We start from the raw sequence: 27,707 nt of genomic DNA on the forward strand, positions 1-27,707 counted from the left end.
TACAAAAGAAATAATAATAAGACTTGATACGATTAATACTGGTAAATTTTTCGGGAAGGGATGGATATTTTAAACACAAATGCGTGAGTTCAGATTCGGTGGCTTGTTTTTCTTAGTCCCGTAAAGTGTTTTGAAAGCAGGTTTATATATAAACATGTAAAAAAATAAAGCGTTGCAAGTGTTATTTGTGTAAATGGAAGGTGTATTATGAACAAGACAGCAACCAAAATAATGCCAAAGCTTAACAAGGTCAACACTCTGGTTTCCTCAATGGATACATGTCTTTACAATATTTCAAGCTCTAAATTAAACAAACTAGAGGCTCTAAAGAGCCTATGTCGCTCACCTTGGTCTATATGCATATTCAACGAAAAGACACACTCCAACAATAGAATTAATGACAAAAATCTCTGTTTTTTTTTTATTCTTATATTGCTGATCATTGAAGTCTGTTTAGTTTCTCTCTTATTTAGCTCTAAATGCTTAAGTTTCAGAGATATAAGCCAAACTGTATTATACCCTCCCCCATGTTCTATTTTTAGCCATGGCGGCCATCTTGGTTGATGGGCGGGGTCATCGGATATATATTTTTTAAACTAAATACCCTAAGGATGATTTAGGCCAAGTTTGGTTTAATTTGGCCCAGTAGTTTCAGAGGAGAAGATTTTTGTAAAAGATAACAAAAATTTACGAAAAATTGTGAAAAATTTACTTTAAAGGGCAATAGCTCCTTATGGGGTCAATTGACAATTTTGATCATGTAGACTTATTTGTAGATCTTCCTTTGTTGAACAATTTTGCTGTTTACAAATTATATCTATCTATTATGATATTCATGATAATAACCAAAAACTGCAAAATTTCCTTAAAATTACCAATTCAGGGGCAGCAACCCAACAACGGGTTGTCTGGTGTGTCTGAAAATTTCAGGGCAGATAGATCTTGACCTGGTAAACATTTGTACCTCGTCAGATTTGCTCTAAATGCTTTAGTTTCAAAGATATAAGCCAAAAACGGCGTTTTACCCCCATGTTCTATTTTTAGCCGTGGCGGCCATCTTGGTTGATTGGCCGGGTCATCGGATACATTTTTTAAACTAAATACCCTAAGGATGATTTAGGCTAAGTTTGGTTTTATAAAAGTTAACGGACGACGACGCCAAGTGATAATTTAACAAAGACTTCCAAAAATATGCAATCAACATAAAATTCGTTAAATAGCAAAATTAAAATATACAAATTTAGGAGACCTAAAAGGCAATGAACAGGAACGAACTCCGTTTGCTAACATCTGAGATTTTAAACAATAATCACAGCTTCATGTACAAGTTTTTATTATTATATTCTTATAGCAAATGGTATATAGTTAAACTCTTATCGATATATGTGAATAGTGCTTGCGAATGATCGAAACCATAGTTTTAGTAAATATTGTTTTGCCATGGTCAGAAAATTAGACAGTCATATATTTATAACAAAACAAAAAATAAGATGTGGTTTGATTACCAATGAGAAAGATATTTACCAGAGACAAGATGACGTAGATGTTATAAACCATACGTCAACCTACGACATTCAACAATGAGAAAAACCGATACTGCATTGCAAGCTATACAAGGATCCGACATGACAAATGTAAAAAATGTCAAACAACAAAAACAAATATGTCACACAGCAACAAACGACGACAATTGAATTAGAGGCTTCGGTCCTGGGACAGGCACATACAGAATGTGGCACATACATAACCATGTTTGCGGGCGCACACGTACAATCTGGGACGTTGGTGTTAAAGCGGAACATTATATCAATAAAAGCGCTGTTCCTTAAGTTTGCTTTTTGTGTTTTTTGCTGTGCATGAACTGACTTTGTGTCATGGATGGATACACCTTATCCTTTCTTTTCTATTATGTAAGAACTTAGTGTGAAAACCAGTTGAAAAGGGGTTGACTCATCAGATTGATACAAAGCTAAAAAAATAAGAATAATAAAAAAAAAACTAACAAGAAGACCTATATAACCGATTTACTCTATAAACATTTTTCGCAGGAACTATGTACCTTTACAAAAAAGTAAAATCACAAAAATACTGAACTCCGATGAAAATTCAATCGGAAAGTCCCTAATCACATGGCAAAATCAAAAGACAAAACACATCAAACGAATGGACAACAACTGTCATATTCCTAACTTGGTACAGGCATTTTCAAATGTAGAAAATGGTGGATTGAACCTGGTTTTATAGCGCTAAACTTCTCACTTGTACGACAGTCTCATCAAATTTAATAATATTGATAATGATGCGTGAACAAAACAAACAGACACAATAGATAAAAATGTCACAAATAAAGGTAAGAAGTCTTATTCGGTAGGTCACATTCGGGAAAAGGGAACGGGATTGCAGTTACGACATAAGGAACATATCTAATATCATCTATTAAACAGATATTCCATAACGGTCAACCAACTCGTGATGCGTCCGTAAAATTTACGAAGTGATGATTTCAGCTTCCCAATGCTTCACTATTGGGAAGCTGAAATCATCTCTTTTGTCGTAAAGTTTTGTTTTCAACCGACCCTCATAGTCAATTTCTAGATATAAATCCTAATCAAGTGGCAAAGTCAAGAGCTCAAACACATCAAACGAAGGGATTACAACTGTCATATTCCTGACTTGGTACAGGCATTTCCAATGTAGAAAATGGTAGATTGAACCTGGTTTTAAAGCGCTAAACCTCTCACTTGTACGACAGTCTCATCAAATTCCGTTATATTTACAACGATTCGTGAACAAAACAGACATAATAAATAAAATAGTCAAAATATGGGTACAGCAGTCATCACTGTGTTACAATATCAAAACAAACAATCATTTACAAAAAAGCACAAAAGCATCTATCAAATTAAAAACCACATTCATTGCTTCGCGTGTCTGACGTCAGAAAATGTAAACGTCACATAAGAAGAAATTTTGTCGTTCAGTGTTTATTCAAAACAATTTTACAATTTCACATGAGGAATGTTGGTATACAGGGTTAACAAATCAAAAGTTATGTTAGAATTAATTCCAGAAATAGACCGAGATTTAAAATTGTCCAGAAGTTCGCATATACAAAACACACCAGCAAAAATGAAAGATAATACAAACATATTGACGGGATGAATAAGTACCGAGCAACGTCAAATAGATATCACAGAAAACAAACCAAACAGTAAAAGTAATATTAATAATAGAACAAAGACAAATGAAAGAACAATATAACACGTTGTTCAGATGATAAACAACGTCAGTACGCAGAATCTATACTTCAAGACCATCATGTATTATTTGTGAAGTTGATACGGAATATTTATCAACAAGGTCTTGGTACCTTCCGATGAACTTTTTTAGAAAAAGGACGAGACGTTCTTTGACATATCGTAACCCCTGGTTCATCAACCTGGTTCATCAACAAACGAATAGAACATGCTCAAGTAGGATATAGGGACAATTAGTTCCTGTATGATAAAGATTCAGTGGACTCTTAAACGTTTTGGTTGATTTATCTCACAGGATATATGAATTTTTCAAAAGACATGTCATTTATTTACTCTCTGTTTATTTGTTTGTGTTTGAGAAAAAAAAGTGTGATAAATATCTTTCATTAATTGTCCTGTGAGATAATTCAACCAAAACGTTTTAGAGTATCATACAGGAACTAATTGTCCCTATATTCTTCTTGAGCAGGTTCTATTCGTTTGTAAGGGTACATATATCCTGCGAAAAATGTTTATAGGGTAAATCGGTTTAAAGTCGGTTATATAGGTCTTCTTGTTAGTTTTTTTTGTGTTTTTTTTTGTGTTTTTTTTTCTTTTGCTTTGTATCAATCTGATGAGTTAACCCCTTTTCAACTGGTTTTTACACTAGTAAGTTCTTACATAATAGAAAAGAAAGGATAAGGTGTATCCATCCACATCCATCCACACAAAGTCAGTTCATGCACAGCAAACACAAAAAGCAAACTTAAGGAACAGTGCTTTTATTGATGTATGTTCCGCTTTAACCGTCCCAGATTGCGCGCCCGGAAACATGGTTATGTATGTGCCACATTCTGTATGTCACGGTGTAGAATGGTAACGTGCCTGTCCCAAGTCAGAAGCCTCTAATTCAATTGGTGTCGTTTGTTGCTGTGTAACATATTTGTTTTTGTTGTTTGACATTTTTCAAATTTGTCATGTGCACGGTGTAGAATGGTAACGGACTTATCGGGTTTTTGTCGGCGTTTCCGCACTAATCGGGTTCGGCAACGGACCTATCGCGTTTTGTTTCAAGACAGTGTGACACAAAATGAGCCAAATAGACGAAAAGAAGTCGTTAGTGTTTATGTTTATATGATCACGGAAGGCACCGATGATCTAAGTTTGCAAAATTTTTCATTTTGCTTCGGTACCACTCTTGGTTTTTCAAAGAGCTCCACACTAAACAGGACAACCGGCCGAACACAGCTACTAGTGGTGTGGTTTCCGTTCAAATACAGGATAATTCTATTACACACTTATCTATAAATAGCCGAAACAGAAGTGTATAAAATGCACACGTCGTGTCAAGTATACCACACAGTCGCTGTCGTGATTGTGCAGAGCCATTTACAAATTGTGTGTTACCAAGGATTTGTATGCTTGAAATCCTCCATTTTCACTGAACTAGTACACATTTGTGTTTAGAGTCTAGCTGAAGCCCGCCTCAGGGTACGGGATTTTCTCGCTGTGTTGAAGACACATACAAATCCTTGTATTACGTTCATAAAAACACGTAAATATATGAAGGATCGCGTATGCTTCTGTCTGTAGTAACCAAAAAGTAAAGATTAAAAGATTAAAGATGAAAATAGAAATGAAGATATTTTAACCATGGAGTTTTATAGTAAGACAAATCCTTGATTTAACGAAGACTTCCAAAAAAATGCAATCAACACAAAACCCTTAAATAGCAAAATTAAAATACACAAATTTAGAAGACCTTAAGGCAATGAACAGGAACGAACTCCGTTTGCTAACATCTGAGAAAACAATAATCACAGCTTCATGTACATGTTTGTATTATAATGTTCTGACATCAAATGGTATATATTTAACATGGATCGATGTATGTGAATAGTGTTTGCGAATGTTCGAAATCATAGTTTTAGTAAATATTTTTTGCCATGGTTTGATTACCAATGAGATAAATATCCAACAGAGACAAAATGACGTAAATGTTATAAAATATACGTCAACATACGGCATTCAACAATGAGAAAAACCCTATTCTACATTGCAAGCTATACAAGGATCCGACATGACAATTGTAAAAAATGTCAAACAACAAAACCAACGGCATGTCATTGATTTATATATAAAACATTTAAAAAAGCAAATATAATACACTACAACAAACGACAACCAATGAATGAAATCCAGGCTTATGATTGTGCCACAGCAGCACATCCTGCATGGTAGGATTAATCTAAAAATAAGAAGATGTGGTATGATTGCCAATGAGACAACTCTCCAAAAGAAACCAAATGACACAGAAATTAACATCTATACGTCATCGTACGACCTTCAACAATGAGCAAAGCCCATACCGCATAGTTAGCTATACAAGTCCCCGAAATGACAAATGTAAAACAATTCAAACGAGAAAACTGATGGCCTGATGTACCAAATAATAAAGGAAAAACAAAAATGTTACAGAGCAACAAACGACAACAACTGAATTACTGGCTCCTGACTTGGAACAGGCACATACAGAATGTGGCACATACATAACCATGTTTGCGGGCGCTAAATCTGGGACTTTGGTGTTTAAACGGAACATACACCAATAAAAGCACTGTTCCTTTGCTTTTTGTGTTTTGCTGTGCATGATATTTACATTGTGTCATAGGTCAAATTTATTTGTTCAGTGTATGTTCAATGGTGTTAATAAGTCCTTTGATTGAGTTAAGCTATTTCAGTTGATATTTTATAGTGTGTCTTTCTATGTTGTGATGTTACACTATTGTTTCAGAAAAAGGGTGAAGGTTTGGTACCATTAAAACGTTTAAATCCGCTGCATTTGTTTGCACCTGTTCTTAAGTCAGGAATCTGATGTTCAGTAGTTGTCGTTTGTTGATGTGGTTCATAAGTGTTTCTCGTTTCTCGTTTTTTATATAGACTAGACCGTTGGTTTTCCCTTTTGAATGGTTTTACACTAGTAATTTTTTGGGGCCCTTTATAGCTTACTGTTCGGTGTGAGCCAAGGCTCCGTGTTGAAGTCCGTACTGTGACCTATAATGGTTTACTTTTATAAATTTTTACTTGGATGGAGAGTTGTCTCATTGGCACTCATACCACATCTTCTTATATCTATGAACTGACTTTGTGTCATAGATGGATACCTCTTACCAGTTCTTTTCTATTGTGTAAGAACTTATTGTAAAAATCAGTTGAAAAGGCATCAGATTGATACAAAGCTAAAAAAAAAAACTATCAAGAAGACCTATAAAACAGACTTTAAACCAATATACTCTATAAAATATTTTCGCAGAAACTATGTTTCTTTACAAACTAATACTGAACCCGCCCAAGTCTGATATAGGGACATAGGGACAATTAGTTCCGTTATAATAAAGATTCAGAGGACTCTAAAACGTTTTAGGTTGATTTATCTTACGGGACAATTAATGAAAGATATTTATCACATTTCTTTCTCAAACACAAACAAATAAACAGAGAGTAAATAAATGATATGTCTTTCAAAAAATTTATTCATAAAAAAGTTTATCGACATTAGTATAGGTAAAACGCAAGTGATTTAGAAATTAATCTCTTTCAAGTTAAAAATTGCCACGCACAAAAAGAAAATTGTAACCCTTTTAAAAATACCATATTGGCCTTTCCAATGTTCCACTTTTTTCTGCCCCAATACAATTTTTAGGCAGATTGATATTTTGAATGGATGATACTACAAATAAAAAAAATCAATTTTCAACATAATAAGCTATAAAACGGCAAGCTTTTTAGAAAAGCTATTACTTGTTGATGATTTGTAAATCAGAAACTGATTTAAAGTACACTATCAAATTAGTTATGAATACGAAAGTTAATATGATATTTATATCTCAGTGCTGCAAACCAATTAGATAATAGAGACAGAACAAAACTCAATAAATTTGAATAACTTTTTCGTTTGACATTGCGTCATTAAAATATTGATTCATCACTTCACTATTTACTTGAATGAACACTTCATTGTCATTTTCATGACATGCTATCATGATTCCTTTCCGACCTCACTTACGGATACGCTCACTTATTATAGATGCAGCTCAATAATAACCAATCAGACGGTAAGAAAGCCTTTACTTCATCACATGTTCTTCCGGAACAAGCTAATATTTACCAATGAGAATCCCTTAACAAATTTATCCCAATGTGACGTGCCCCGTATGACTAATTAAACCGAGTCTCATGTGACTGGCCCAAGACCACAATTAATGATCCCGCTTTTTTCGTTGTCCACGAATATAGTTCCTTTTAATTAGAGTGTATTTTTTCTTAATTTTTTTTCTTTCCCTTCTTCACTCATTTCTTAGTTTTTTTTGGCTGGAAATAAAAGAAGAGAGGTGAAATAAACTTTTAGATGTTGTATTTTTAACTGATTTTGATATGGAAAGAGTGATTAGGCCAGGTGCAAAAAGGTGATATTTACAGTTTTCGGAACATCTCTTGACTTGTCCATAGGGGTATGGATGTGTATTGGCTAAATTTGTAAGACTGATTGGTTCAATCTTTCTGAATTTTGGATATATATTTTGGGTTAATATATACATTACACACACAAAAGATTTGACAAAAATGCATGGTAAATTTTTTTAATGAAACAAAACGTTATAAAGAACTAATAGGGTAATTTAATTGTGGTCTGTGGCCGACTCGGTAATGAAAATGACAGTGAAGTGTTCATTCAAGTTGATAGTGAAGTGTTGAATCATTATTTCAATGACGCAAGGTCAAACGAAAAAGTTATTCAAATTTATTGAGTTTTGTTCTGTCTTTATTATTTATTGTGTTTGCAGCACTGATATATAAAAATTATTTTAACTTTCGTATTCATAACTAATTTGTTAGTGTATTTTTAATCAGTTTCTGTATAAAATGCACAAGTCGTGATTTAACTTATTTTAAAACGTTATATCAAGTATACCACACAGTCGCTGTCGTGATTGTGCATAGCCATTTACAAATGTTACGTTCATAAAAACATGTACATGTATCAAGGATCGCTTATATGCTTCTGTCTGTAGTAAACACAAATTAAATTAAAAGATAAGCAGGAACATATATAGATATACTGTTCCCAAAGATAAGTACTTATTAACTGATACATATCAAAAGCATGAAAAATTCTGAAAATATGTTTATTCAAATGACTTATTTTCTATCAATTATAATGTTCTTTTATCCCGGGTCTATAGCTTGAATAGTATAAACATGATAAAGGAGGGGTGGATTGATGAATAGACATACGTCGAATTTCTTATCACGCTATCGTCCAGCACTGTACAGTGAAATTTTGACTACAAAAGATATAACCCTCCCTTCCCAAAAATTACCTGCATTAATCGTATCAAGTATTTTTCCCCTATATAGGTTAACCTAAGAATTCTACTTCTAGTTGGCCTTAGTCTTAGATGCATGATTTTTTTTTATTAGTTGTTATTGACTTTGAACTAGCTGTCAGTAACTGCGAGTACTCTGAGATCTGAATTAATGTCTTTTTGTTGTTGGGATGTACAAGTACCCAGCCACGTCCACTCTGTGTTTTTGTTAGATGTATTTCTAAGTGTATCCATCTGATGAGTTAAGCCTTTTTCAATTGATTTTTTTAGTTCGTTTTTATGTTGTACTGTTACACCACTGTCCCAGGTTAGGGGGATGGTTGGGATCCCGCTAACATGTTTAACCCCGCCACATTCTGTATGTATGTGCCTGTCCCAAGTCAGGAGCCTGTAATTCAGTGGTTGTCGTTTGTTGCTGTGTTACATATTTGTTTTTCGTTCATTTTTTATACATTATTTAGGCCGTTAGTTTTCTCGTTTGAATTGTTTTACATTTGTCATTTCGGGGCCTTTTATAGCTGACTGTGCAGTATGGTCTTTGCTCATTGTTGAAGTCAGTACAGTGACCTATAGTTGTTCATTTCTGTGTCATTTGGTCTCTTGTTAAGAGTTGTCTCATTGTCAATCATACCACATCTTCTTTTTTATACATAGAATTATACTTCTAAGGTCAACTCCCAAATGGGAAAATGATAAGACTTGATGCGATTAATACTGGTAAATATTTTGGGAAGGGAGGGATATTTTAAACACAAATGCGCCGGTTAAGGTCCGGTCGCTTGTTTGTCTCAGTCCCGTAGGGTGTTATGAAAGCAAGTATATATATAAACATGTAAAAAAAAAATTAAAGCGTTGCCAGAGTTATTTGTGTAAATAAAATGTGTGTTATAAATAAGACATCAACCAAATTAACGCCAAAACTTAACTAGGTCAACACTCTGGTTTCCTCAAGGGATACATGTCTTTACAATATTTCAGGCTCTGAATTTTAGAAAAATAGATAATTTAACAAAGACTTCAAAAAAAAAAGTCAATCAACACAAAATCCCTTGAATAGCAAAATTAATATACACAAATTTAGGAGACCTTTAGGCAATGAACAGGAGCGAACTTCGTTTGCTTACATCTGAGAAAACAATAATCACAGCTTCATGTACATGTTTGTATTATAATGTTCTGACAACAAATGGTATATAATTAAACTTTGATCCATGTATGTGAATAGTGCTTGCGAATGATCGAAACCATGGTTTTAGTAAATATTTGTATCCATGGTCCAGAACATTAGACAGTCATATATTTATAACAAAAAATAAGATGCAGTTTGATTACCAATGAGATAGATATCCACCAGAGACAAAATGACGTAGATGTTATAAAACATACGTCAACCTACGACATTCAACAATGAGGAAAAAAACATACTACATTGCAAGCTATACAAGGATCCGACATGACAAATGTAAACAATGCCAAACAACAAAACCAACGGTATTTCATTGATTTATGTACAAAACAATTAAAAAGCAAATATAATTCACTACAACAAACGACGACCAATGAATGAAATCAAGGCTTATGATTTTGCCACAGCCTCACATCATACATTGCGGGGTTAATATAAAAATAAGAAGATGTGGTATGATTGTCAATGAGACATCTCTCCACAAGAGGCCGAATCACACAGAAATTAACACCTATAATAGGTCACCGTACGCCTTTCAACAATGAGCCAAGCCCATATTACATAGTCAGCTATACTAGGCCCCGGAATGACAAATGTCAAACAATTCAAACGAGACAACTAACGGCATAATTTATGTACAAAATAATGAACGAAAAACAAATATGTCACACAGCAACAAACGACAACTACTGAATTACAGGCTCCTGACTTGGAACAGGCACATACAGAATGTGGCACATACATAACCATGTTTGCAGGCGCCAAATCTGTGACCTTGGTATAAAGCGGAACATACATCAATGCTTTTTGTGGTTTTGCTGTGAACTGACTTTGTGTCATGGATGGATACCCCTTATCCTTTCTTTTCTATTATGTAAGAACTTATTGTAAAAATCAGTTGAAAAAAAAAGTAAAATCACAAAAATACTGAACTCCGAGGAAAATTCAATCGGAAAATCCCTGGCAAAATCAAATGACAAAACACATCAAACGAATGGACAACAACTGTCATATTCCTGACTTGGTACAGGCATTTTCAAATGTAGAAAATGGTGGATTGAACCTGGTTTTATAGCGCTAAACCTCTCACTTGTACGACAGTCTTATCAAATTCCGAAAAGGACTCATCAGATTGATACAAAGCTAAAAAAAAAACTAACAAGAAGACCTTTATAGCCGACATTAAACCGATTTACTCTATAAACATTTTTTGCAGGAACTATGTACACTAACAAACTATTGGATCCTGCTCAAGTAGGATATAGGGACAATTAGTTCCGGTATCATAAAGATTCATTGGACTCTAAAAGGTTAAATGAAAGATATCTATCACACTTTTTTTCTCAAACACAAACAAATAAACAGAGAGTAAATAAATGACATGTCGTTTGAAAAATTTATTCATAAAAAATTTTACCGAAATTAGTGCAGGCAAAACGCAAGTGATTTAGAAATTAAGCTCGTTCAGGGGTAAAAATTGCCACGCACGAAAAGAAAATGTTCAACTTTTTTACCCCAAAATTATTCATATGATGATTAGTTGAGACACCGACACATCGTATTTGTTAACTTATTCCTGATGGTGATCGCAAACTTATGAAGTGTCGATTTTAGTCGTTCTCCTCACTGTAGTTTTTTTTTGTCATTTCAAAATCCCTGTTGACGAAGTCTGTATAGTGTGAACATGCATGATAAGTTAACGTCATGCGATGGAGCAAAATAATGTAATTAACTATCACGACAAGTACATGCATGTTTGGTTTGGCTCTCATATATTATATTAAAACTATCTTGTGTTAATTATAAGCATGTTACTGCCAAATGTCATATCAAAGCTGTTTTTCTTTTTTTTTTTCTCTCTTGTTCAAAATCTTTTGAAAAAATACAATATTTAATAAATCATCTACAGAAATCAAAGAAATGTCTAAGTGTATGTTTTATATATGCTTGCATTTTGACAAAAATACGTATAGTATAAGAATTTAATGTCTACCTGAATGAATACATTTTCAGACATAACAGAAATTTCTAAATATTTTGCATAAATTATATTTGAAAAGAAATGTTTCTAAAATCCTTGATCATTTAGTAGTTAATGGTTACAAATAATGTATAACCACAGCAAAGGTAAGAGGACCTAAAAAGTAATAAAGGAAGCTGAAACATCAAGTGCGAAAATACTTTGAAACAAAAACATGCAACCTTAATGGTTTGTGAATGATTCTGAAACAGATCAAAGGATGAACCCTTCTGTTTGGAGGTAACATCTATATATCCACTCCTCTCAAATAAGACCTACATATATTTGCCTCTCCTAGAGTAAGGAAAGGTAGCACATTTATTGTTCTTTCAGCCACGAGCGGTTACACATAATAGTCACACTATCCCTGAAAGGTAACAAATGTGCTTCTAATTCTCATACAAAACAAACCCCTATATCTCCTCTTCTGCAAAGAGGTGTAACAACAATATCAACCTCCATGCCCGTCAATGTAATCTCTCAGTCTCTCGTCCTACGTTCTGAATGGAAAAGAAATATCTGGTCGCACCCACCTCCATTTATCTATTCAAATATATTTTTTTGATCCTAATATTACTTATAATTAATCAATTTCACCATGCAAAATGCAAAAAAACATAATATGTTGCAAGGCTACACTTACATCTGTTATATCTCTCCATGCTGTAATGAAAAAAGAAGTGTCAACTTTTCCATCATCCAGATGAGCTAGTATATTCCTGTACCATTTTATCCTGGCGAGATCTGATCCTGGAGTAGTCTCAACTGGTAATGGCAGACTGTCAAATCCATTGATTGGAGAACTGATTGTTTTTAAATTTCTGATCAAACAGATCATCAATGTGACATCAAGCGTTTTGGAATCAGGTGATCCTGTAACATTAAAATTTATGGAACATTAAGTTCTTGACAGATAAATGACACAGCTTGTACGCGCGTTTGTTCCTTTTTGGAATTACTACTCTAGGAATCAATATATTAACTGCCGTCGTACTTGTTAGTGCAAGACGTAACAAAATGGTGTTTTCGAATAAAGAAAATATCAAAGTAATTAAGTCACTAACATTTCACAGTTACTCTTTTTAGATTGATGTTTTATGTAGAGTGCATGACAGTTTGCTTTTTTAAGGCAAATGTAAAACCTCGAAGCATTGTGAGGGAGTCCACTTCTATCAGGAATTATCAAGTGGTAATAAAAAATACACTTTATAAATTTCGTGCGTCCAAAGAGGACCTAAAAGTAGCCAAATAATTTTTTTTTATATATTTGTTAAAACACTCATGTCTTGATTAGTAGACGATGAAACCAACTGGTATGAACATCTACTAATCCAGAAAATGTGTTTCCTGGTACTTTTCTTCAGTTAAGCATTTTATTATAAACCCATGTACATTACGCCAACATGCATTCAAGGAATACACATAAAAAAATTATATATTGATGGTATTGTGTTTCACAGAGATCTGTCAGCTGGGAAATGTATCTTCTCTTATCGGAACGTATTTATATCAATCAATAAGAAGATGTCGTGTGATTTCCGATGATACAATTTTCAATCATAGTCCAAATTATGTAAGCAAATATAGGTTACCATACGGGCTTTAGCTATAGTCAAACCCATTCAGCATAGTAAGATATAAAACGATTAGACATGATAAGGTGTAGAACAATTAGAAGATTGCGCGAGTTGACATAGTACCGATCTTAAAGTTCTAGTAGTATCTAAAAACTAGTTCAAAACCAGTAACAACTGGTATACAATTCATGATTCCCTAACTAAAGTATAAAACTAGAAAAGCACGACCGTGTGCAATGCAAACTAAGTTATCAACATGATGTTGGATATTAAGTACTCATAAATATTTTGTTCATTCTGATTATAACATCTTCGTTTCATGTGTACAGATTGATACTACAACCTGGGAGAACATGATTTATTTATTACATGTAGTTGTAATTGGCTTAAAGTAGCATTCAGTAGCTGCCAATACTCTTTTATCGGTGCTTTGTGTCTATCATTTTTATGTTAATTGGTTTTGTTTCGAACCAATATATTGTCTTAAGCCATTCGAACTAATTTGTATAACTTGTTCTTGTGTTATGTCCATACAGTGTCCTATAATTTCACAAACCACGCCATTTTTGGGGAGATATATAATATTAATAGAAATGTTGTTTTGTTTACTTACTGATTTCAAGATATGATGTCTATGTTTCATCTCATAAGACATAACTTGGGAATGTTACTAGTATAAATATACATAAACAGCGGCTAAATTGAAATCTGTGGAAGACCCAAAGTGATGGGAGGTGTAGTACAGAATTTAAGTATAAGTTAAAACTCTCAGATGTTCGGGGCATATAAATGTTGAAAATTTGCCGAACAGCCCTATAGTTTGACCTTTGAAATAAATAGAAGTGCATATAAGCTTTCCATTGTAGGATATAATTTTTAACGAAACTTTATAGTAAAAGTGGTACAATTTTAGCCGTAAAAGGAGTTCCTATGAGAAAGCAGTGATTATGGTTACTCTTTGCAGTCGTTGAAACTCATAGATCCTTGATGAATATTGTTTTTGGGGTGTTTTTTGTCCTGTCGAATACCCACATATAAGCCGTAACACCTGAACTTGCTTTCTTGTGACTGCGGCATTAAAAAATACCAGCTAGAGATACAAAAATACTTCAATAAAACTAACAATAGTGTGTTCTATCCCTAAAAATGTACTAAATATTCCATATTCACAGAAACAGCAGAATTATTTTGCAAATTTGAGGCCCCAGGGGCAAAAAAACAGAGAAAAATCCCATGCCCCTGGGTCATAAAATAGATAATAAGCCAGTAAAGGCTATGATTTTATTATCATAAAGGTCTTTTGTATAGAAAACAATAACTGTACTTTGCATTTATGCAAAAAAGAAACAGATACCATCACTTAGTTCTATAAAACTTTTAGTGAATTCATATATCAGATTTGTTAATTCTTGCATGATATTTTTGCAAATATGACTTTGTTTAAACACTTCTAGCCATATATTAGCAAAATTGCGTTAGGTATATAGTAAGAGACAATATTATTGTGACAAGATTTGTAAACTGACCATTTGAAGCAGAAATTGTGAACTTTTATAGATAAATAGGCATACAGTAAGATGTGGACTGGAGACAGAGGCAGGATTGGATACTTTATATAAACTTGAATGTTGTAATGATTAACTACTTAACTTTACATATATAGTATTCTAAAATGCTTTCAATTTGCTATCAGAATAGTTGCATACAGGTTCTAGGCATTTCATGTCAAAAAAACATGCCTCTTTTAGGGAGATATATGATATTCATTGATAATTTGTTTTGTTTTCGTACTGGTTCCCAGATATGATCTATATGCTACTTTTCGTAGAGACATAACTTGGGAATGTTACCAGTATGCATATACATGAATAACAGCCAAATTGAAATCTGTGGAAGACCCTATATTTTGAGTAAATAGTAGTGCATATAAGCTTTCCATTGTAGGATATAATTTTTAACGAAACTTCATAGTAAAAGTGGTATAGTTTTAGCCGTAAAATGAGTTTATGAGAATTTGCATTGTCTATATTTACATAATTGCAACCTATAAAAATCCTGTTACTAGCAATATTCGGGATGGAAGCTGGAAGTTTGTATTGGTTTGAATGTGAATTTGCAACAATGGTTTCCAAACGTAAGCTGTACAAAGAATGAAATTTTGAAAGGGGTAGTGAAAAAAGAAACCTAAACAGAAGTGCCAAATTCATCTGATTTGAAATTTGCCTGAGGAATCTAAGTTTCCTTTTTAGAATTTTAGAGTTTTTAGGATAGTGTTCACTAGAGAAATCTGTTGAATTTGATCCCCAGAGGAATTCAGTGAAATTTAACTACTACACAGGAAATAGATATAAGAAGATGTGGTATGAGTGCCAATGAGACAACTCTCCATCCAAGTCAAAATTTTAAAAAATTAACCATTATAGGTCAAAGTACGGTCTTCAACACGGAGCCTTGGCTCACACCGAACAGTAAGCTATAAAGGGCCCCAAAAATTACTAGTGTAAAACCATTCAAACGGGAAAAACCAACGGTCTAATCTATATAAAAAACGAGAAACGAGAAACACTTATGAACCACATCAACAAACGACAACTACTGAACATCAGATTCCTGACTTAGGACAGGTGCAAACAAATGCAGCGGGTTTAAACGTTTTAATGGTACCAAACCTTCACCCTTTTTCTAAAACAATAGTGTAACATCACAACATAGAAAGACACACTATAAATTATCAACTGAAATAGCTTAACTCAATCAAAGGACATATCAACACCAATGAACATACAATGAACAAATAAATTTGACCTATGATACAATGCAAATACAAAATGAATAAAACTAAGGGAAGAATAATAAAAGTAACATGTTATATCGGTATGAAATGTTAAACAATTTAAGAAAAACAATATGCTCGAACAAAAATATCAGCCATTTGCAATTATTTTAAACACAGGTAAATGAAAATGCCTAGCAGAACTTTTTGTAGTATTATTTTTTATAATCAAATTGAGAATGGAAATTGGGAATGTGTCAAAGAGACAACAACCCGGCCATAGAGCAGAAAACAGCCGAAGGCCACCAATGGGTCTTTAACACAGCAAGAAAATCCCGCACCCGGAGGCGGGCTTCAACTGGCCCCTAAACAAAATGTGTACTAGTTTAATGAAAATGGACGTCACACTGAACTCCAAAACATATAGATGAACTAAAATTAAAAAACATACAAGACTAACAATGGTCAGAAGCTCCTGACTTGGGACAGGCGCAAAAGTGTGGCGGGGTTAAATATATTTTGTGAGCTCTCAACCCTCGCCCTATACCTCTAGCCAATGTAGAATAAACAACCACACAGCAATACGCACAGTAAAACTCAGTTTAAAAGAAATCCGAGTCCGATGTCAGAATAGGTAACAAAAGAAACTAAGCAAAATGACAATGATACATAATTATCAAGGGACTACTAGCAGTTACTGACATGCCAGCTCCAGACCTTAATTAAACTGATTGAAAGATTATGTCTTCATCATATGAAAATCAAGCACAATCCCTCCCGTTAGGGGTTTAGTATCATACCATCATAAAATATATGAGAAGAACATAACCCGTATCATGCCAACAACTGGTTTTAGAATATATGTGTTTATTTCCTATGGCTATGCAAAGACCCTATGAGTGAATCAATATTAATACCAAAATATGCCATCTTTAATGATCTAACAACAGTATCATAAAAATATCCCTCCTGAATAAGTCTGTTTAAAGGTTAGGTTAGCTTTTGAGGTGAATGTCGAACGAAGTCTATGTATAGTGGCACGTGTTTTAAAAAAGGGAGAGAAGATCCCAAGCGAGGATTCTACAAACAGAATACAAAAAAACAACACCATGACAAAAAAAAAGACGAGTGTTCAGACAATAACAAAACATTATGTAGAAAACCAAAGACTTAGCAAATCCCACCAATTACTATAACGGAATTAAATACTCTTCCTCCAGATAAACTAAATGTTAAGGACTAGATTTATTTTGATACTCATAATCCAACTGTATCCTAAGGGAACTGGTTCCAGTAGGAAAACTTAGCGAAAATTCTATCCACCTGCCGCATCAACACAGTCACCATTATTCAGGATGGGTAATACTGCTCAATAAGTGAAGTATTGGTGACCATATAAGCATACCCTATATTAAAATAAAATATGTTTGCCAATGAGACAACTTTCAACCAGAGACATAATGACGTGGATGTAAGCATGTTTTGGTCATATTACGGAATTCAACAAGTATAACAAACCGTTAAACAAATCAAACGAAAAAACCGATAGTCTTATTTATATAAAGAAAAAAAAACGAATGATCAATATGACAGATAGTCTATCTGATTTCATTGATTTTATTCGTTTACATTTGTTGGCTTTACCAGAATGTCTTACTATGTTTTTTTGTAATGTTTTGAATTAAGGATGTACACCTCTGAGGAGCCAAAAATTTCTAGAATTAAACTTTTTTTCTTAACCTGATTTTTGGGTTTATATGACTGAAAAAATAATTGGCGAAGAAAAAATCATATGGTGGTGCGCTTCTTTTTTTTGCTACAGCCATTTGAAAGTACCAAATTTGATGATTTTCCCATTTTTCATCAATTTTTAACCATTTTTTGGCTATTTTCATGAAAACAAATCACAGTTTCACAATTAAACTTTTTTTCATACTTTCACTTAAGATAAAGTGGACCAATCTGAATAAATTTAACATAAAAAACTATAGGAATTTGTTAATATAAGAAAATTTAATAAAATTTTGTTGCTTTTTCGTGTCAAATTTACCAGGTTGTCAATTTTGTAAATTTGGGATTTTTCTCTTTTTTTTTTTAGAAAAATCTATAATAGCTTAATAACTTTACATCTTTTGGGTTTTTATTCCTAAACATTATGCTTGTCATTGAAATAACATATTTTGAAAACAATACTGAAGGGATAGGACAATGAAATAAACAATTAAGTGAGTCTAAATAAACCCACAAAATTTCTTTAGAATACATCCAAAATATATAAACAACATACCATTTGTTGGGAACAGAAGGTTCCACTGAGCCAGCATTATGACTTTCTTTGATTTCAAGTCATGAAGAGTTGTTTTGTTTGTATGCAATGTTGAGGCTAGATTTGTAGGTGGAAATTCTGTGTCAAAGAAAGTTCGGACTGCTCTACGTGACACTCCAGTCAACAACAAAGTTAATCGAACTAAATTTTCTTCTTCTGCAGATAGAGTTGCCATCATTTAAGAAATCCCTAGTTTTTATGATCGAAAGCTTTATCGTTCTTTTTTTCATTGTCCATGTTTTCCTGAAAATACAAACGTTCGAAAGAATAATCTGATAAACAGATTCAATAAAATTCTACATGGTACCACCAACACATTTTTCCAAACAAATCTTCATTTTGCTCACAAATGGCTGATCATATATTTAAATTTAGGCCAGTGAAAATGTGTTTGCTGTTACAAAACTTAGGTGGAACTTCATTTTTTTTTTTTTTTTTTTTTTTGTCCAATGAACCAAATTCCTTTTTGCCTATCTTGCATAAATCTGTTATGACATTTTCAATAGTATTTTTTAACAATTATGAAAAGAAAATAAGGCCAGTTCAAATTATCTTTAATGACTAAGAAGTACTTCTTCTATACATAACGTCCTATCTATGTTACAAATAAAAGGAAACAATAAACAGCAAATACTGGGTTTTAAGTATGGGTGTCATGCTTTCAGATTTGATCGTAGGCTTTTAAATATTTTTTTTCAAAAACAATAAGGTTTATCTAACCGCAGACAATTTTTCGTAAATTTTGGCAAGCAAAACATTTCAACTTCATGTTTGATTTTGACATCCATATTTTTTTTTTATTCGAACGCCGCTGATCATGATGAGTCTCAATATCATTCGTGCAAAGTCTAAGTCTAATTTAGGTTTAAAGTCATACTAAACGTTAAATTTAAAAAAAAATATACTTGAATGGCTAAGTTTTACTCTAAAAGAGATGAACGTGAACTTGTTTTTAAAAGAAAACCATTTACATTATCAAAATCTTCATAAATGCACTGATATTGAATTATTGACTTCCCAGACACTAATTCGCAGATATTTTCCCGTATTCAGTTACCTTAACTACGAGACCTCTCGTTATAACTTCGGCCACCGCACAGAGCAAGTGCGAGTGGAAAACCGTGATAAAAGAATGTAAACAGACGTGCTTTTGAAGGTAAAAAGTAATAACAAATTCTAAAAGAAGAAATTTAATACAACAAATCATTTAACGATTGTTAAGGAATAGTTTAATTAACAAGTGGGAACGCATGGAAAATAAAAAAAAAAAACAAATGTCATGGCTCTTTCAATTCATTTATCTGTCACGATAACCACATGCTATGGAACGCCACAGCTGTCTTATGTGGAACTCTGATATTACGTTATGTTGTTCTATTATTACTTGATGATAGTTTGTCTTTCCATAATATGGTTTTGACATTACGTAATGATGTTTTGATATAACTCAATATGGAAAAGTCATTACTTAATGATATTCCGATATTACATGATATGGTTTCGTATTGACTTGATATAGTTTTGTCATTACTTAATATGGTTTTGTCATAACTCGATGTGGTTTCACCATTATTTAATGTGGTTGTGTCATTAGGCAATGTGGTTTTAACATTACTTGATGTGTATGTGACATAGCGTAATGTAGTTGTTTCATTACATGATGTGGTTTTGTTATTTCGTAATGATGATTTGCCAATTCTTTATATGGCTTTAACATTACGTAATGATGTTTCAAAATTTGACGATTTTACACTACATGATGTGTTTGTTTCAGTATTTGATGTGGTCATGTCATATCCCATTACTACTACGAGGTAAAACCACGTGACCATTTTGGAAAAAATATGTTCTAATTTTAGACCGATTTCCATATGTCGTTTGTGTAATGCGCTTTGGATGAGTACCGCTATCCATTAAGTTAAAGTTCAAATTAAATTCAAGTTGTTGTTCATAGTTATTTGGTATGAAAAAAAGGAACGACAGACAAAAATAAGAAAAAAAGTACTAAAAAAATTAACAGTAATTCGGACATATCCTTAACCATTTGGTCCTGCCGTTTTTTCCTTAGTGCTCAAATGGGAGCTGTAAATTAATAAATAAATTAAAGATTCTTATTAACCCTGTGTCACGCCGGATAATTCTGCTGTCAGTGTAAAAGCGTAAATTAAACTGTACATTAACCGGTACACTTAACGGAGGAAAACATGTTTTTCTGTAGATGCTTTTATCTTGATCTTGAAGAATAACTCCTATACAAGTTTTATAACAATTCATGGAGGTTTACAAATTTATCATGTCAAAACAGTTTAATTCGGTAATATTTAATGCATTAAAAAAAAACCTTATATAGAAATAAAGAAATGTGGTATGATTGCCAATGAGACAACTCTCAACCACATACCAAATTTCGAGTTAAACTTCGAGTTTGAGTCACATTTAAAGATAGAGTTCCGAATTACAATTGGACTTCAACTTTTAAATTGAGTCACCTTTTGATTTAGAGTTCGAGGTAAACCCTTATTTGAGTCTCATTTAGATTAAGATTAAGAGTTGAAATTCGAGTTATCTAATATGAGTTCTATTTTTTTATCGTGGATCAAGGGCTTTTGCTCGAGCTTCCGAAAAGAGGATTCAGGGGTAGGTATGCGTACAAAAGATAAACAATTTTACAGCATACAAAACACAACATAGAAATTGAAATAAAGTTAGATGTGGTGTGATTGCCAATGAGAAAATTATCCACCATAGTTTAAATGCAGTGGATGCAAGCAATCATAGGCAACCTTACAGCCTTCAACACACCGTATAGTCGACCACAAAAGACCACCACGTGAAAATGTGAAACAATTCAAACGAGAAAACTAACGGTCTAGCTTATAGCTAAACAATCTACGAATAAACAGCTGCGCCATGAGCGCATGATACGCCCGTAGTCTTGTGTGTGAATTTTTAGGCAATAATCATAAATAGTTTCTGACATACGGCGCGACATGCGAACCCCCCCCCCCCCTTTTTTTTTACAAAAAACTCAATATCTCTAAAATAAAATTTTGAATCAAAACCAAAAAGTATACAGATCTTTAGATTAATATAACTAAGAAGTGTGTAAAATTTTAAGCAATAATCATAAATCGTTTTTGAGATACGGCGCGACATGGGAAAACCCCCCTTTTTAAAAAAAAATCATCTCTAAAATAAAATTTTGAATCAAAACCAAAAAGAATACAGATCTTTAGATTAATACAACTAAGAAGTGTATAAAATTTAAAGCAATAATCATAAATCGTTTTTGAGATACGGCGCGACATGTGAAAAACCCCTCCCCCTTTTTTTTTACAAAATACTCAATAACTCAAAAATAAAATTTTGAATCATCAACAAAAGGTTTAAGATCTTAAGATCAATATAACTAAGAAGTGTGTAAAGTTTTAAGCAATAATCATAAATTGTTTTTGAGATACCGTGCGACATTTAAAAAAAAAAACACAAACCTGTTTTAGTTACTAAGTCCCGTAACTCAAAAAATTTTAATCTTATTTTTACCAAAAAGTATACAGATCGTTTGACCATCATTAGAAACAACTATGTTAAGTTTCATGAGATTTGGATAAGTCGTTCTCAAATTACGGTGCGACATGTTTACGCCGGACAGACATACGGACAGACGGACAGACGACATTTGTATACCATAATACGTCCCGTCAAAATTTTGACGGGCGTATAAAAACATATATGACACACATGAAACAACGACAACCATTGAACTACAGGTTCCTGACTTGGGGCAGGCATTTAATTAAAGTGCACGCCGCGGAGTTTAACATGTATGTAAGCGCTAATCCCTATCCTAACCTAGTGTATCATAGCACAGCATAAGAAGAAAATGTAAAGACAGTTTTGATTGGCTCAACTAAATAGATCAGTATGACTGGGTAACATAAATCCATCAGCGTAATCTCGGGTGCTTTGGAAGGGTAAGCGGATTCTGCTTAACTTGTAGCACCCGTCGTGTTATTCGTGAAAGTACAAACCCAGTGATTTGGTTTCATTTGGTAGTTTACATTCGAGGAAAAGATGACGGGATTGTGGTTACGACAACTGGAACCTATTCGTCGTCACCTGTGAAACAGATATTTCAAAAAGTTTTTTTTTCAATTAGTGCGTGGTATATCAGAAACTGCAATTAATAAAAAAAAAGATTAATATTCATATGTTCAAATGAACATACACGCTAAAAAAAACCCTGGAGAATTCTTATTTTATAGAATTGATGCTTTGTTGCTTAGCCCCCTACCCATTTCCCTTTAAGTTTAGTGCGAGTTGATTTAAAGTGTCTCATTTGTTGAAAATACAGTACAAGTCTTTTGATTTGTGTCGTACCTGCGACAATAATGTAGCGACAGTGAGATACAACAAACCTATATGCCGTCGTCGGTAGTATCGTCGGCGTTTTCATCATTTAGGTTGTTAGGTTTCTAGTTTGAACTGTTTTTATATTTTTCATTTCGTGAACTTTTTAAACTTACTATGTGGTATGAATTTTGCTCATTCTTAAAAACCATACAGTCACACATATATGTTGACTTCTACGTCATTTGGTATGTGGTTGAGAGTTGTCTCATTGGCAATCATACCACATTTTTTTTTATTTCTATGTAAGGTTTTTTTTTGCATTGAATATTACCGAATTAAACTAATTTGACATGATAAATTTGTAAACCTCCATGAATTGTTATAAAACTTGTATAGGAGTTATTCTTCAAGACCAAGATAAAGCAGCTAGTGTTCCTTTGAATCATTTACGAATTTATTATAATACTGCTTCCATTTGAGAACTAAGGAAAAACCGGCAATTGGTTTTGGGATATCCCCCTTATGTCCAAATTACTGTTAATTTTTTAGTACTTTTTTTCTTAATTTTGTCTGTCGTTCCCCTTTTTCATACCAAATAACTATGAACTACAACTTGAACTTTAATTTGAACTTTAACTTAATGAATGGCGGTACTCATCCAAAGCGCATTACACAAACGACATATGGAAATCGGTCTAAAAATAGAACATATTTTTTTCCAAAATTGTCACGTGGTTTTACCTTGTAGTAGTAAAGGGATAACCATATCAAAGAATGACATGACCACATCAAATACTGAAACAAACACATCATGTAGTGTAAAATCGTCAAATTTTGAAACATCATTACGTAATGTTAAAGCCATATAAAGAATTGACAAATCATCATTACGAAATAACAAAACCACATCATGAAATGAAACAACTACATTACGTTATGTCACATACACATCTAGTAATGTTAAAACCACATTGCCTAATGACATAACCACATTAAATAATGGTGAAACCACATCGAGTAATTACAGAACCATATTAAGTAATGACAAAACTATATCAATTCAATACGAAACCATATCATGTAATATCAATTCAATACGAAACCATATCATGTAATATCGAAATATCATTATGTAATGACTATTCCATATTGAGTTTTATTTTACCTCCTATACATTTCTAGGAATATGATTGGTTAAAAGCGTCCGCGTGGAGACCGTGTATATTCCAAATTAGGTTAGTAGGGAGGCGGGGCTTATTTCAATACACGGTTAGTAGTGGTGTTACGTCCCTTTATAAAAACAAAACAGAACTGAGAACAAATCTTAAAGGTTTCAACAGACAAAGAAATTGATGATGAAGATTGAAATAAATTCATAAAACACATTTAAAGCTATATATGACAAGTTGTTATTGTTTGTATCTGTTTTTGTATGATCAATGGAAGTAGTTTCTTAATGCTAACGGTATTGAAGAATTGCTCATTTTGATAGGTCACTAGACTATGTCTAAATATCACACGTTAAGATAGTCGGTAAGATAAATTCGTTACATAGTGTGCTAGTGACGTAATACGGTATATATGGGGTCAGTAAATTCCATATGGGGATTCGAGCTTCGCTCTCACCCCATATGGAATTTACTGACCCCATATATACCGTATTAGAGATTTCCAATAAAATGACATACGTACCTAACTCGACGTACGCACGTAACGGGACCTGTTATTGCTAACATATTAATTTTGTCAAATGCGTCACTCAAGTTTCAACTAAGTATTCCTAAACTATTAAACCCATTCATGATAAATTTTATCAATGTCAGTTATTTCTAAGATGATGAAAAACGACAGAAATCATGATTTCTATATGTCACGTGATAATTAAGATTCCCGCCAAAACTTCACTGTCATAAGACCACGTATATACACGTATCTTTACCTATCATAGTAACGATTGATTTGAGTTGTCTTTCATGGTTTTGACCATGACTTAGTATTTCGATAAACTTTGCAAATGAACCTTTTATTATTTAATATTTGTCGTTATCAGATTGGTGTCCCTTTTTCCTTTCGTCTTTTAATGATTTATAATATTTAATTTCCGTGGGTATTTATTATTAGACAGAGATTTTTCTAGCAATTTCAGAAATATCGAATTTAAATTGTTAGTCAGATTTGTCTCTGTTAAAGTTGATAAATCGGATTGCATCATACTTTATTAAGCATCATTTCAAACGTTCCCTTCTTCTGCAGTTAATCTTGCTTATTTACAATCTCCGATTTTTCCCCAGGGAAAACGTACGACAAAGGGATGTGTATATTTTGAACAGATATATCATGTTATGGAGGGGTATTTGCGAAAAATACCAGTCAAGGGACGGTAAAATTTCCCAAGCCGCTAGGCGAGGGAAATTTGGTCCAAAGACTGGTATTTTTTTAAAATACCCCTCCATAACATGATATATCTGTTTAAGTACACCGAATAGATTTTGATTGAAACTGTCTGTACATGTGAAGGGAAATCGTAGTACCGCGGGAATTAGTGCTGTCTTTTTGTATCTATATGTGTAAACGTCATTGTTATACCATCATTAAGTCGTTCATTTGTATAGACATTTTTAATCCCCTCTTTATATGTATATTTCTAACAGTTTTCGGTTGACTCAATCAAGAGTGTTTAGCCATGTTGTCGGGATAAAGTGAGAAAGGTTCCGAATAAGTTTGGCGGGAACTTGCTCGCGAGGGTAAAAAAGGTATATTCAAAATGGCAAATACCACGGCAGAGAGGGGAATTTGAGGCAAATTCACCGGCAGTGGTGAAAAACAGGCAAATTCGTTTGAAATGAGGAAAAAATGTTAGAATATGCGAAAAATACACTGGCTAACAACCAATCAAAATCCGGCATTCTTATATAAGGTGTAATTAAAAAAAATCAATACAGGTCTTGTACTTCTTCAAATTTTAATAGTTGACATACACTTTTCTTTCAAATGAAAGTCAACTAACATTAAAAAAAAGAATTTTGTTATTACTAATGATTTATGTAAATAAATGTCTACACCAATTCGTTGTATAGATTGTAATTTGGAAGGTGTACTTGATTAGCAATTGATGACTAATCTGCATATAAAAATTGACCGCTGTGGATAGTAAACTATCAATTTATAGTACATAGTAATTGGCTAAAAAAATGTCCTGTTCCCAAGTATCTCTGATTAAAAGTGGATATGAATGCCAATTTACATACTTGTGACATTTTAAGACAACTATAATGCCACTTCAGTCTTTACAATGATTTTCTGTTTAAAATGTACTTTTAATTAGTAAGGCTTGATATTGAGGATTTTTTTGGATTAAGACCCAATTAGAAGTGGATTCTAAAACTATCACATATTGATTGAGTAAAGCAAAAATTTTGAGTTTCAATTTTTGTCTGGCCTTAGAGGTATATATTTATATATAAAAGTTAAACTCTGCGACATATCCATGCATAGGATCACCAGTGAAGGTGATACACGGCTGAAAACACATTTTATATTCATAATTACTTTAAATATGTATATATGTGTGAACCAAGCTCTCTGAAGGAAGGTTTTTCCAGGTTGTTAGTATGTCGTGCTGTTGCACCACTGTCCCAGGCTTAGGGGGAGGGTTGAACATTCACAAAAATGTTTAACCCGGCCACATTCTTTATACGCGGCTGCCTGTCCCATGTCAGGAGCCTATGGTTCACTTGTCGTCGTTGGTTCATATCTGTTATATTTGTTTTTTCGTAAATTGTTTTGTTTTAAATCAGGCCGGTAGTTTTCTCAATTGAGTTGTTTCATATTTTTTTAAGTTGGCCGCTTTTACAGTCGACTATACGGTATGGATTTTTCTCATTGATGAAGGCCGTACGGTTGTTCATTTTCGTTTGAACTGTTTACATTTTTCAAAGTCAATGCGGTATATACTAGTATCTGATAATACGGAATGAGTTTTTGCTTATTGTTGACGACAGCACGAGCCACTGTAGTCGTTATTCACACCAATTGGACTCTGTTTGATAGTTTGACGCTCCATACGGATCCAGATATATACATGTCGGAGTGTGAGGAATAAATCGAAAAAGAATGCATGCTAAGCATACTAATGCTTTTGAAGAGAAAATTGAAAATATTTGTTGAACGGACAGACTGGCAGATGGACAGACAAGACAGAGTGATTGTAATTTGAATGCGAGTACAATATGTTGTCAGTGTATGTATCTTAGATGCTACATGTAGTGGTAAGGAAGTCTGGATCAAAACGGGGTAATCTTTACTTTTACTTTTTTTTTATACTATTTAGAATGATAATTGCATGCCTACTGGATATTAATACAATAGCAAGTCACAAGGATACTTGAAGCTGTGCTTTTTGATACAAAGAAACAAGGAGAAAAATCAAATAAATTATGCAAAAAAAAGTGTTATCAAAACAAAACAAGTGTTGCTAGAATAATAATACATGCACATAAAACATGAAATATATAAACAGATTTTTTATTAAATATGGGATTTACTGGTACATGTAGCAGGCTAGCCTCGATTACGGGTTCAATTATTTTGTTGGACCCCCGGATCAAATGATTTTACGACTAAATTTTTCGGCTTCTTAACCAAGCATAATGCATTCACGAGTAAGAGCATGTACTGGTTTAATCGAAGAAAGACAAGTATGTCTTTGTATCGGGTACGCTATCTTGTTACCTAGCATATAAACATGCGACTCTAAGTGATGGTAATGTACAAAAAGGTACATTCATTTATCATCATTATTTCATCATCCTTGGTATATATGTAATATTTGTCGCTGGATATAAGACAT

General features: G+C 33.2%; 1 protein-coding gene across 1 annotated transcript in view; it reads right to left on the bottom strand.

Moving 5' to 3' along the window:
• The window catches only part of LOC127733728 (ankyrin repeat domain-containing protein 17-like), a 59,931-nt gene extending 47,264 nt beyond the window's left edge, over positions 1-12,667 (bottom strand). The window contains exon 1 of the mRNA XM_052243044.1: positions 12,473-12,667. Coding sequence (XP_052099004.1) covers positions 12,473-12,667 — 195 coding nt within the window. The remainder of the gene's footprint in view (positions 1-12,472) is intronic.
• Positions 12,668-27,707: the final 15,040 nt, after the last annotated feature.

This window comes from Mytilus californianus, unplaced genomic scaffold, assembly GCF_021869535.1.
Source record: "Mytilus californianus isolate M0D057914Y unplaced genomic scaffold, xbMytCali1.0.p SCAF_3, whole genome shotgun sequence".
Taxonomy (NCBI): Eukaryota; Metazoa; Mollusca; class Bivalvia; order Mytilida; family Mytilidae; genus Mytilus; species Mytilus californianus.